Source organism: Neovison vison, chromosome 6, assembly GCF_020171115.1.
Source record: "Neovison vison isolate M4711 chromosome 6, ASM_NN_V1, whole genome shotgun sequence".
Classification (NCBI taxonomy): Eukaryota; Metazoa; Chordata; class Mammalia; order Carnivora; family Mustelidae; genus Neogale; species Neogale vison.
The window spans coordinates 156,246,914-156,259,933 of NC_058096.1; the positions used below are offsets into that span (position 1 = coordinate 156,246,914).

At 50.8% G+C, this 13,020-nt stretch overlaps 1 protein-coding gene across 7 annotated transcripts in view; it reads right to left on the reverse strand.

Moving 5' to 3' along the window:
- TTC21A (tetratricopeptide repeat domain 21A) overlaps window positions 1–13,020 on the reverse strand; it is a 33,619-nt gene that overhangs the window by 19,419 nt on the left and 1,180 nt on the right. For 6 of the 7 annotated variants that reach the window (XR_006385077.1, XM_044252651.1, XM_044252648.1 and 3 more), the window contains exons 2-9: window positions 12,453–12,582; window positions 11,574–11,684; window positions 10,367–10,533; window positions 8,890–9,012; window positions 6,714–6,871; window positions 3,174–3,258; window positions 1,444–1,542; window positions 287–479 (exon numbers count right to left, since the gene is read on the reverse strand). Coding sequence is in view for 6 of the 7 variants with exons in the window: in XM_044252651.1 (XP_044108586.1) it covers window positions 287–479; window positions 1,444–1,542; window positions 3,174–3,258; window positions 6,714–6,871; window positions 8,890–9,012; window positions 10,367–10,533; window positions 11,574–11,684; window positions 12,453–12,582 (1,066 nt within the window). In the remaining variant the exon portion in view is untranslated. Of the gene's footprint in view, window positions 1–286; window positions 480–1,443; window positions 1,543–3,173; window positions 3,259–6,713; window positions 6,872–8,889; window positions 9,013–10,366; window positions 10,534–11,573; window positions 11,685–12,452; window positions 12,583–12,638; window positions 12,646–13,020 lie in introns of those variants that run through there. The other variant, XM_044252652.1, reaches the window with a different exon arrangement.

Below are 13,020 nucleotides of genomic sequence, written 5' to 3' on the forward strand. Positions count from 1 at the left end.
TGCTTTTTTGTTTTTGTTTTTGTTTAATTTCTGTATTTCCTGGAGCTCTCTGGGGGAAAAAATGGGTCTACTTATTTCTTAAGGTGGCCCATCTCCGCCTCTGTTGGAGTATGGGTTTATCTGTTTATATGTCACAGAAAGGCGCCCCTGTCATACAATGTAGCCCCAAACTCACACACCCTCTAGAGAGAATGCTTCCCAGCATTTCTCCTCTGGATTCATGGATGCTACCCTGCTCGCTGCCTTCTGTGCCCCCATGCCCCCACCCTGCCCAGCCTGCAGAGACCTGTTAAGGCAGCCACACTGCTCCCATCCAGTTTCAAGGCCTCCGAGTACCACCGAGACGCCTCCCTCACTTGGTCATGCAGGATGAAGAGGTAGCCCAGCTCTGTGGCCACATGGGCATAGGAGGGTGTGGCCACGAATGCACGCTCCATGAAGGGGCACACCAGCCGGAGAATCGCCTGGTGTTTCCCACACTGTGAGGAATGGACACATGGGATTAGTCAGTGCAGCCTGTCTGAACAAGGCCACATCAGACACGGGCACATTTCAACTGAGTACAAAGGCTGTACGCAACCCACAGTTGGGTCTGTGCAGTTGTCCAGCTTCCAAAGAACCTCACCCTAGCCACATCTGTGGAACTTGCCTCCAGGCACAGGGCCCTCCAAAGGGCCCATCTCCTGTCTCACCACAGTAATTGGTCCAAGTCACCAAGAAGTTTTTCAAAAATTGAAGCTGGGTGACAGAAGCTCTTGTATCCCGTCGATATGGGAAGTTGCTCAGAAGGCTGTGAGCAGCCATGTTCCCTGCCAGATATGCAGAACGAGCAGAGAGCATCAGACACAGATCTGTGTCTCTGTGAGAAAGATGGTGTCCCCGTGGCACTTGACCCCATGGTTCTGGTTCCCAAGGCCCCGGAGCTACCTCAGGTTTTGCAATGATTCCTTCTAGGTAATCTTGCTTTGGGCTGAAGGGTCTGACAGAGGCAAATTGTTTGGCAGTCTGGTCTTTTTGCACCTGGTCTGGTCAGAGAGGTACAGGCAGGCCTGCCTTTCCAGGACACTTTCATAGAGAGAATATGGAAGTCAGGTATCCCGGGACCCCGAGCCATGGCTGGGCATGGCTCTGCTATGTAACAGCCATAATACTTCCTTCTTCCCCCAAATAAGGGACCTCCTACTCTAAAAGCACTTCCAGATGCCATCACGCTCATCTTTACAGTGTCTCTGAGCAGCATCTGGGCCCAGATACAGAGCCTACATGATCCAGCTATCGGCCAGAGGCAGTTAGGGCCACTGGGCATGGGCCATCAGCCCGAGAGGCCAAGTCTGAGCCAGAGAGGGGAGGACAGGTACCCAGGCAGCTTCCAGGGGACCACAGCGCTCCCCTTAGGAACACAGCAAGAAGCATGATTCAAAAACCTGGAAAGACCCATCTTACCAGCCTGCTAATCACAAGAATTTTTTTAAGATGGAGGCTTGGATTTTGAGGCTCCCTTGTTTCCAGTGCCTTAATCAGATTTCTAACATGGTTGGTAGCCTGTGGGAGACAAAACAGACAAGGTCAAAGGTAAAGTAGAAAATGGGAGTTGGGCAGATGTTTCAACCCTGCTGCACGTTAGCATCCCCTGGGAGAAGTTCCCACACCCAGGAGCTAGCACCAGAGATTTGGATTCAACTGGGCTGGGGTAAGCCCAGTATTATTTTAAAACCGGTAGGTGGATCTTTTGGGGGCCTTGCTCAGGCAAAAGCTGGCACCACCCCTTTGTTCATGGATCTGTGAAGAGAAGCTGCCCTTTCAGATCCCCCCAGCCAGAGCCGGAGCCAGCTATCATGGTGTCCACAAGGGCAGCCCCCCAGTCCGGCAGAGCACCGGCCAGCTGGGCTGGCTCTAAGAGCAGATGGTCGTGGTGGGTCCCTGGCCCTGAGCCTGTACTCCATGTTGACGGGAGTCACCACACTGTGCCACTCCATCACTCCAATGAATCCTCCACATGACCCTGTAAGTCACTAGAACTCTCTGGACTTTCCAGTCTAGCCGACAAAGGGTCAGAAAGGTTAGGGAATTTGCTAGAGGTCACTCAGCCAACTGGGTGACTGACTCCAAAGCCTGTGTTCTTTCCAGTGGATGCCTCTGTCCTTTCCCTACCCAGGGGTGGGGAGTTTTGCAAAGAAGTGCCAGAAGGGAAACCCAGGATGGGGCAGGACTACTCTGCTCAGTAGATATAAGCAAGGTTAGCACTGAGCAGCCAGGCCTGGGTAGAGGGGTAAATCCCAGGGGCTGAGGTGGGGAGTCAAGGATGGGCATTAATGCTAACTCCGACCCTGGGATTAACCCTCAGGCCAGGCCCCAGGAAGACTGCCCAGCGCTCTGGGGATGCACAGAGCTGAGGACAGGCCCCATTCTCCTGTTCCTACCCAGAGATGGCACTGGGGCCCTTGTGGAGGGTTCCTCCCAAATATGGAGTATACCCTCTTTCCCACCCCACCCCACAAAACCCATAGACTCAGAGCTGTGCAGAAGGAACCAGAAGCTTCCTCTTCCCATCATGAAACCCTTACAGACATCTGATTTGCCACCCTTTACCGAGGCAACACAATTATTCAAAAAGGCAATGGTATGACTGGAAACACAAACTCTTCTTGAAAATAAAAACCTGTCTGGGCATTGAGGTTTTCATGAAGAATTCCAGATGTGTCTGACTGTGCTCAAAGACTGTTCTGGGTTTCTTTGGAAAAACTATAGGGCTTAGGAGCAAATCTGGGGCTAGGTTCTACCTGGCCAATACCCGAGCAGTTCCAGTCCACTCCTTAAAAAAATGGCATTTCCCCAAATCAGGCACTGTTCCAAGTTCTCCCACATGTCATTCCACTTAGTCCTTCTACCAGCCTCACAAAGTGGCTGGAATTATCTCCAGTTTACAAATGAGGAGCCTGGGGCTTCTCCAGGTGAACCTGCCCAGGCTCAGGGCAGAACCAGAGCCAAGCTCACTGCCTGCCCAAAGAACAAACCAGAGCAGACCCCCTGAACTCCAAGAGTAGGTGAGGGAGAAGGGAGGGAGCTGAGATCCAGGGAGCACGCTCCAAGGTGCTGGGGAGGGGTTGTCAAAATGCTTTCCCCCAGGTTGTGTTTGTCCCAAGGCCCAACTCCTAAATCTTGAAAGAACTTACTGTGGTCATGTTTCCTTCTCTTGCAAGCTCATGCACGGCTAGGATTTGGCAGGCATCGATATTATACTCATCATTTTCTAAAATTCTGAAATAGGAAGAGGAGCCACATTAATTGGGAGTATTCATAGGCCAGGCTAGCACCGTGTGGCCGCCACTCAGGATTGTCTGAAAATATCCAGTCTTCCTTTCTCCATTTTTTTTTTAAATTTTTTAAAAGATTTTATTTATTTATTTGACAGAGAGATCACAAGTAGGCAGAGAGAATGGGGGGGGCGGGGGGCGGGAAGCAGGCTCCCTGCTGAGCAGAGAGCCCAATGTGGGGCTGGATCCCAGGATCCTGGGATCATGACCTGAGCTGAAGGCAGAGGCTTTAACCCACCGAGCCACGCAGGCACCCCCCTTTCTCCTTTTCATAATGGAACTCCCTAGTCTGGCTGGGCTCCTGGCTACCCAGAATAAAGACTACATCTCCCAGCTTCCCCTGCAGTTCAGTGGTGGCCCTGTGATTAAGTTCTGGCCAATAGTGTGTGAGCACAAGTACCCCAGGTGACATCCTGCTGTATACTTACAGCTCACCTTCTCTTTCTTCTCTTCCCTTTTTATGGGACCCACATCCTAGGAATGGTAGAACAGTAAGACAGAAGGGGACTGGACCCTACAGAGTTAAGCTGCTGTCCCAGTCCCAGACAACTACCCAGACTTGTACCTGAGAGAGGAATAACTTCTCATGTCATTTAAGTCATGTATCTGGGGTAATTTGTGACAGAAGCCTATTCATATTCCAACTCTCACATACATGATCATGGTACTGTGGTCCTAGGGTCCCAGAGTGGTGGAGAGATGCTTGGGGGGCTGTCTGCAGCTGTATGATAAAAAAGAACGCTTGTTTTCCATCATGTGTCACTGTGAAGACACAGTTTCTGGTCATATATACTATGAGATGTTCAATATTTTGTTTCTTTATAAGGAAACTTCCTGTTTTTCAGCCTGGTCAGGGATGGCCTTGTGCTTCCTAGAAGATTACTCTGATTCCAACAGGATTGATTAGGCCTTGTGCTTCCTAGAGGATTACTCTGATTCCAACAGGATTGATTAGGCAGTCAGCATTCAAACGGTTCTAACCCTTTATAGTGATTCTGAAGGTACTAGGAACCAAATACATTTGGGGAAAAAAACCCAAACTTTTAAATAACCTGTGAACTAAGAAGGAATCAGAATGGATATTAGAAAATTCTTAGAGCCTAACGATACTGAATATATCAAATCCAAATGTGTAGATACTGCTAAAATGGTACCTTGAGGGACATCCACAGACTTAAACACTCATATTCTCCCAACTTGAAAAAAACAAAACAAAACACTTTTATCCTAAAAGAAAATTGAGAATGGATGAGCCAGGCATCTGATTCAAGAGTTAGAAAACCAGAGCAGAATAGGCCCATAAATCATAAAGAGCAGACATTAACAGAGTAGAAATAGAGATGTGATAGACACCACCAACAAAACTCAAAGCTGGGTCTTTAAAAAGATGAATAAAAGAAACAAATTAATGTAGGTGAAGAAAAATAAGAGGGAAGGGAAAAATAAATAATGTTAGGGATAGAAAGAGAAACACATCTAGAGGGGGCAAAGATTTAAAACACAATGGTTTGGGGCCCCTGGGTGGCTCAGTTGGTTGGGCATCTGCCATTGGCTCAGATCATGATCCCAGAGTCCTGGGACCAAGCCCTGAATTGGGTTCCTTGCTCAGTAGGGGGCCTGCTTCTCCCTCTCCCTCTGCCTGATGCTCCCCCTGCTTGTGCTCTCTCTCTCTCTCTCTCCTTGTGTCAAATAAATAAATAAAATCTTTTAAAAAACAAGAAAAAAAAACCCACAATGGTGGCGGGTGCCTTGCTGGCTCAGTCAGTAGAGAATGCAACTGCTGATCTCGGGGTTATGAGTTCAAGCCCCACGTAGAGGGGAGTAGAGGTTGCTTAAATAAGTAAGTAAATAAGTAAGCTTTAAAAAACATTTAAAAACTTTTTTTTAAAATACAAAACAATGGGGGAGTTCTATGAACACCACAGCTGGGGAAACCTCCAGGAGGGAAGGAGTTGGGTATGGGACTCAGCCCATTGGCACTAAACACTGTTCCCTGTGGGCAGGGCAGCAGGGCCTTGGCCAAGGGAGACTGCACACACCATGGTTGTGGCCTTCAGCCAGGTGCTCCCAGGATCCTGCTGGCTGAAGGCCAAGCCTCCAAAGCAAGCTCTTGACCCAACTCCTGCCAAGGACACTGACCAGGTGTCAACTCTGGGATAGAGAAGCCAAGGCCCACACAGGCACTGCACGAGGGGGCCCCTGTGGGCTGAGCAGGCCCGAATCATGTTCATTTGCTACCAGGTGCCTCTCTCTGGGATGCAAATTCCGGGGATGATCATCAGAGGAATTACCATTCCTCCATGGGAAAGGAAGAGGTCCACTTGTGTTTTGTTTTGGCTTTGAACTATGCTATGGTTTGGTTTTGGTTTTGGTTTTTGCTTTTGGTTTTGAACTATGAACTATGGTACTACAATTTAGTAACAAATCAGAGTGATGCTCTATGGTCACTCAAAGTCTGTTAACTCTTTTTAGGAAGAAAATTAGTAGCATACATTTTAGAATACTTAATAAAAGTAGTTCGAGTCTTAGAGTTTAGAGACAAGCTTCAATTATCTAGAAAATTCCATCCTCAGAAAACCTTCCATCAAACATCCCTCCCCCCAAGTGGTCTTTATTTCTATTGACAATGACAGTACTCTAAGGTCATCCCAACTTGGTGTCTGGCTTCCCAAAGCCCCAGGAACTCCCCAGCTCTTACTGTCTGGCTGATGGACCCGGCCTCAGCTGAAAGGTCTCCCGGTCACCAATGATCTTGCCCCTGAAGTTTTTTTTTTTTTTTTACAGTATATCATATCGATAGTTTAAAACAATTAAATAATGCAACAGTCCCTTTATAGCCCCCTACCCCCCATTCTTTAGAGGCAACTGTTTGTCGCCCTGTAACCTTGGTTGCTTTGGATTCCTTAGGTCATTCCCTCCACCTGTCTCCTAAACAACATGCTTTTTTATTTTTTTTAAGATTTTATTTATTTATTTGACAGAGATCAGAAGTAGGCAGAGAGGCAGGCTGAGAGAGAGGGGAAAGCAGGCTCCCTGCTGAGCAGAGAGCCCGATGCGGGACTCGATCCCAGGACCCTGAGATCATGACCCAAGGCAAAGGCAAAGGTTTTAACCCACTGAGCCACCCAGGCGCCCCAACAATGTGCTTTTATCTCTAGATATGCCCATTTTTTTATCCGTCAGAGGTCACAGCCTCCCTGTGGCCCCCCCCCATATGATCACATCACTATTCATACCTCCTCTCTTGACAGTATTTACTTTTATGTCTTGTTCCATCAAATACACGGTGTCTCCCATCTCCCAGCTTGTAAGATGGGAACATATCAGCACCCTGGGCTTGCCAACAAAAAAAAAAGGAAAGCATGGGTGTGGTGGTGTCCGCTGACAACCGCTGCTCACCTGTGTCCCATTTCGACTGTCTGCTCCCAGTCCTGTCGAGCCAAGAACAGCCGCATTTTTAGGACCAGGGCAGGCAGGAAGCTCCCTGAGGTGACAGTGATTTGGTTCACCACCTCCAGTGCCCCCGAGTAGTTCTGCTGCAACATGAAGTAGGTTGCCTGTTGGAAGCCCAGGAGAAAAGCCTTCATCAGTGCCCGCAGAGGGAGGTTGGAGGTGTCTGGGTCTCTATCAAAACAGGAGCAGAACCTGACACAGGGCATGCAAGTCCCCTCAGCTGGGCCAAGGAATCCTTCCAAGGCCCCGGGGGTAAGGTGTGGGAGAAGCAGTCATCCCTCAGAGTCACAGATCAAAGTCCACAGCAGGCTTGGGTTCCTTCACAGGCAAGGCAAGGGCTCTTGGGGAGATGGGGGAGGCCTAGGAAGTGTGGGAGATGGCAAGGCCATGTGCAGGCTGCCCTTGGTGGGAGACCTGAGGGTGCTGGGCTCACTCATTTGCCATTCACTTTCTTGAAGCTTATTGCTGAAAACTGCTCACTCGGGCCCAGGGTCAGTTCCGGCTTGCAGGCAAAACCCTTCTTAGCGGGGCTGCGGCAGCTTTTCTCTGCTGAGGCCCACTGGGCTGGGGTTCTGGCCTCTGCAGGCCAGTGCCAGCCCCCAGGTTCTCCTGAGTGAGTCATGCTCCAGGTGCTTGAAGGGCAGAGAGCAATGCTCCCAAAGGATTTGAAACTGGACTCTGACAGGGACAGCTTACATTAGACCTTCAGCAACCCGCCCCCAAGAGAGTTATTAAGAACAAGAGGAGGATAGTTCTAGATAGATTTATGCATACATGTGCTCACTGCAGCACTCAGTTTATAAGTGTAAACTGGAAATAATCTGGGTTGGCAAATTTTATGAGGGCCATACAATAGGGGATTGGCTTGAAGGAGCTGTTCAAAATGACAGTGGCTTATGACAAAATCTTACATGAAGAAAAGGAACCCGAGTGATAAGATGCCTTATGATTACAATTAAATTAAATAACAACACTGTCTCCCACCCTGGGGAGGGCACTCCGTGGGATCACCTTCAGGACAGGAAGAGTTGGAGGCTGATAGCTCTCTGGGAGGCCTACCTGCTGGGTCACCCATGGCTACAGGCAGCAGCCTTGTGCCAGGTCACACCTGTCCGCAGGGGCAGCCCCCACCTGGCATGTGGCCAGGGAGGAGGTCACGGATAGGCCACCCCAGCTCTAGAACCCCAAGTTGGCTGAGGCCTTTGCTAGGGCTGTGTCACAGCCCAATTTCTCCTGCCACCCAGTCCTACTTCTGTCCCTTTTCCCACAGGTGTTGGTCCCAAGGGCGCTCCGGATAATGCTGCTGTACGAGGCTCTCCCTGGCTTCCACTTCCCAGAAAGCCCTTCTAAGGCACCCTCTGAACCACATGCAGAGTAAAAAAGACTGGAAGACACCAAGGTCCTAAATGTCCACGTGAGCTGTTTGGAGGGGGAGTGTGAAGGATGTCATCTTTTGACTTTTTTAGCCTTCTGTTTTTTTAATGAGTACATATTCATTTTCTAAGAAGATACATACCAAGAGAAGAGAATCAGAGGGCTAGCTTTTCCTTCATGGATTGATTTGGGGGGGGTCACATAAGAAAAAAGGAACTTAATTTAAATTGAGATCAGAAAACACAAAACAGGTGCCTGAGTGGCTCAGTCAGTTAAGCATCTGCCTTCAGCTCAGGTCATGATCCCAGGGTCCTGGGACTGAGCCCCGCATCAGGCTTCCTGCTCGGCGGGGAGCCTCCTTCTCCCTCTCCCTCTGCCTGCTATTCCCCCTGCTTGTGCTCATTCTCACTCTCTGTCAAATAAATAAATAAAATCTTAAAAAAAAAGAAAACACAAAACACCTACCTCCCTTCTCTTATGGCACACTGAACTTTATAGGTCAGAAGAGAAAGCGTGACAGAAAGAAGCAGAGAAAAAAGGACGGACCCAGAGCAGACTCCATGCAGAATGAGACAGGGACCCAGACTGAGCAGGCAGGATTGTGAGAACCAAGTGGGCTCTGGGCTGTTGTGTGACCCTGATCCTCTCTGGGCCCCTGCTCCTCATGGGCCAGGTAAAGGCCGGGAGACAGAGGCTCCCTGGCTCCAGGGGCCCAGGCAGAGATCCTTTCCCTCCCTCCACTGCCTACCTTTCCCATCAGCCCCAGCACATCTTTGCTGTCCTGCATTCCTTGTTCCAGGTACTTGATGGATTTCTTCAGGGTATGGGGCTTGTCTGAGGTGAGGTCCACCCAGCCTCGGAGCACATAGCCCTGGGATCAGAACAAGACAGAAGATGAAGTCCTTGGTCCTGCACAGCCTCTCAGAACCCAGCCTGCTCTCCAGCCTCATGTCCCCCCCCCCCCCGTTACTCTGTACCCCGAGACCCGGCAAGTGCCTACCCTGCAAGTAGGCACACCTACTTGCAGACCCCAGTGCAGCCCTGCTCCCTCCCACTGCTGGGACTTCACTTCGCTGTCCCTGCAGTGCTCCCAACCAAACCTCTTTACCTGATTAACTACCACGAGTCTCTCAAACTCAGCCTAGGAGGACCCTCCTGTCAGAGGCCTTCTATGACCTTCCAGGCTGAGGGTGGGCCTTCTCTGGGACCCCCACAGCTCTGTTGCCCCTACTAACATGCTCTCACCTGTCTTGTCATTGCCTGTGTAATCTACACTGGGGTCAGGAGGCCACCACGGGCCACTGAGCATGGCCTCTCCTCCTCTCTCCACGCCTTAGTCCAACACAGCACCTGGACTATGCAGGAGACGGGAATGTCTTCTTGGAGGGTGAGTAGGAGCCATTTTGAGCTCAAGGGTTCTGCTCCAGTCTTCACCCAGCCTCTGCTGGCAGATGGGTGGCCAGGCCTGGGAGGTGAGGTCGGGGGTCTCTTGGACATTGCCCTGAAGCGTTATGCCCAAAACCAGTGTTTCTCAACTCCTTTCCCATGGCTCCCCTCCTAAGGAGACCTTTCAGATATTTTCCCTTAAACATTTCCTCTCCCTCCAAGATATTTTAATCTCACAGATATACTATCTGTCTATGCAGTATGTAAATCTGTGTTTTGTACATAAACAGCAAGACTTTTTTCACCCCCTCCTCGGGGAACCAAATTTCACCCCCTTGGGGTGGTGAGGTCACTCCCCGCTGAGATGGCAGCTAGACTGAGCCGGGACTGAGGCTTCAAACTCTAGCAACAGTACCAATCCACCGCGTGTGAGACTCTCCTGGGTGGGCCACCACTGATACCCAGCAGACCATGGCAAGGAGGGAAGGTAGACGCCTGTCGTAACCAGCTCATCTGGCTATCCCAAAGAACCTGGAAATCCGGGCTTTTAGGTCAAAATCTTTTGATTTCAAAATGTTGGCAACTAATTCAAGACTTAAAAAATATAAAGTCCAGGCCCTGGAATGACTGTCTGCAGATTAGACTCTGGACACATGCCAGCATGTACTCAGCTAAAGCCCAAGACAGTGTGGGTGGGGGGTCCTATGAGACCTGGACTCTTGTTGGGGCCCCGATGCAGCCCTCTCCCAGCCCCAGGGTGCTCCGTAGGAGTAACGGCCACCCCACTGGGATATGTTGGGATGCTGCTTTCTGCAGGTGCTGTCCCCTGCAGCAGGTACCTCTCTGGAGCTGCTGGAGAGCTTCAGGGTGCGGTCGACGTACTCCCTGGCCTTGTCGTGGCGCCCCATGAGCCAGAGGAAGAGGCCGGCGTAGTACATGGCCCTTGCGCTGGCTGTCTTGCGGATTTCCTTCAGGCTGCTCTCCAGCTCCTGAATGGCTTCTCGGTCTGTAAATCCAAGAGGAGGAAGGGGGCGAGTCAGAGGGAGGAGGGCTGCCCAGTCCTACAGGAGGCCCTGAGGGCCTTGGGGCCTGGAAATTGCAGCAGCTGCCCACGCCAGTACTTGGGTTTGCAGTCTGAGCTTTCTCTTGTCTCCCCTGTGCCCAGCAGTTTGCAGAGCAGACAGACCAAAATGAATCCCGTACCTCAGGCCCACAATCCATCCTGAGGGGAAATAGTTGTTGGCAGCATCTTGGAATCTCTCCCTGACTCTAGAGAGGGGTACATTAAGGGTGGAATCATTTAATTATTTAATTTTAATGTTTGTTTATTTATTTATTTATTTTTAAAAGATTTTATTTATTTGACACAGAGAGATCACAAGTAGGCAGAGAGGCAGGCAGAGAGAGAGGAGGAAGCAGGCTCCCGCTGAGCAGAGAGCCTAATGCAGGGCTCGATCCCAGGACCCTGGGATCATGACCTGAGCAGAAGGTAGAGGCTTTAACCCGCTGAGCCACCCAGGTGCCCCATTGTTACTTTTTAAAAGATTTTATTTACTTATTTGACAGACAGAACACAAGCCAGGGGAGCAGGAGAGGGAGAGGGAGAAGCAGGCTTCCCACCGAGCAGGGAGCCCAATGCAGGGCTGGATCCTAGGACCCTGGAACTATGACCCAAGCCGAAGGCAGACACTGAAGGACTGAGCCACTCAGGCACCCCATGGGTAGAATTATTTATATTGACTTGATTTGTCTCCACAAGGTCTGGGGCAAGGAAAGCAGGGTGTCTTCCCAACTCCTGGGCTCTGAAAGGAGGACCCCTCCAACTGTCATGCTCTTTGCCTGCAGCTCCCACTCAGCAGGACATGGGCAGGGGCTCTTCCTTGAGGCCTCCAAGGGGAGGGAACAGAAGCCACTCCTCACTGGCCAGTAGCACGTGCTGCCACTGGTGCACCGACCTCCTGTGGCAGGCCCTTGGGTGGCTATAGCCCTGGAATGGGGCTGTCTTCCCCAGCGGGGCCAGGCCTTGCTGGGCATGGCTGCACTCACCAATGGTTTCGCAGCACTTGTGAGCATAAATGAGGGCCATGATGGAGCACAAGGACACGTCTGGATGATTCCGGATGCTCTCCAGGTTGCTAATGGCATCCTGGATGTGCTCTGTAAAGGAAAGCCCGTGTGATTACGTCCCCAGAGGGCAAGAGGCTCTGTAGCAGACACATGGGAGCCCTTGTCAGAGCTGATTCAAGGCTTAGCACCACCTGGCGTCACCCAGAATCACAAGGCCAACAGGTCCAAACATCCCCAGTGGCCCCTGAAGGGGCTGCTGACACCAGGGTCCAGGCTGCCTGGGGTGGAGGATGCACCTGTGAGTACTTGCAGGGGCACCCGTGAGGCAAAGATTTGGGGCGGGGGCGGGTCAGTTCTGAAGAAGGATCTCAGGGCAGAGCCACAGATTCCACTTATCCCTCCGTGTCCACTGAGGTTGGCCGTAGCCAGCTCAGCCAGCCCCTGGCCTCAGTGAGTCAGCACCTGCTTGAGGATCGCTCCTCCCCCTGCTCCAGCACCATACTTGCCTTTACCCAAACCTCCCACTTCCTCCTTTTCCTGCACTACCAGCTCCCAGGTTCCAAGTCCAGAATTTATCCAATAAGCATGCAGTCATGTCTGCATGTCTACCACCCACTCATTTTCCAGATAGGGAAACCGAGGGGCAGAGCAAGGGTGGTGAGCTCTCTGATGTTTCAAAAGTCAACTAGATATGTATTACACAGCCACATGTGGATTAACCTGGGAACCTAGCCACTGAGTATAAGACTCTTCCCATGGCCACGCGGCTGGGGTGTAAGGAGGCATTCCAGGTGGAGCCAGAGTGTCAGGGCTGGGCTAGTGCCTTAGGTCAGGAGGCCAGCGCTGGCAAGTCCTTACCTTCCCTGAGGATCCCGTAGATTTTAAAGAACTGTAGGACGGGGTCATTGCTGAATTTTTCCAGGCCTGAGGCTGCGGCCTGCTGCACATGACGGAAGTACTGCTCCTGGCTATAGTAAATGATCCCAGCCTGTGAAAGGAAGACACAGGGGCAACAGCCCCAGTCCCTTCTCTGATCTCACCCACCTTCTCCCCTATTCCTTGCTCCTCCTCCATTCTGCAAAAGGAAGGCGGGGAAGGGAACATTAAGGCCTCATTTTATTCTTCACTAGTCCCAGGAGTAGCTCCATTGCAGTTTCCCAGGAAGGAGCTTGGATGTATTCGGGAACGATCACCATATTCTGGGTCAAAGACAATGGAGGATTCAATTTAGATTTTGTCTTAGGAAGGGGAAAAGGGGAAAGAGAGGGCCGATCATAAGAATGGGTACACCATCAGTTAGAGTTGTAAGTTACTCTGGGATAAACACTTGTTGGAAACCATATCAAGAGCTTTACACCCAGTATCTTATGCATTATGCCCTCCATATCCCTCATAGTTAAAGAAGCTGAAGCCTATGGAGATGATG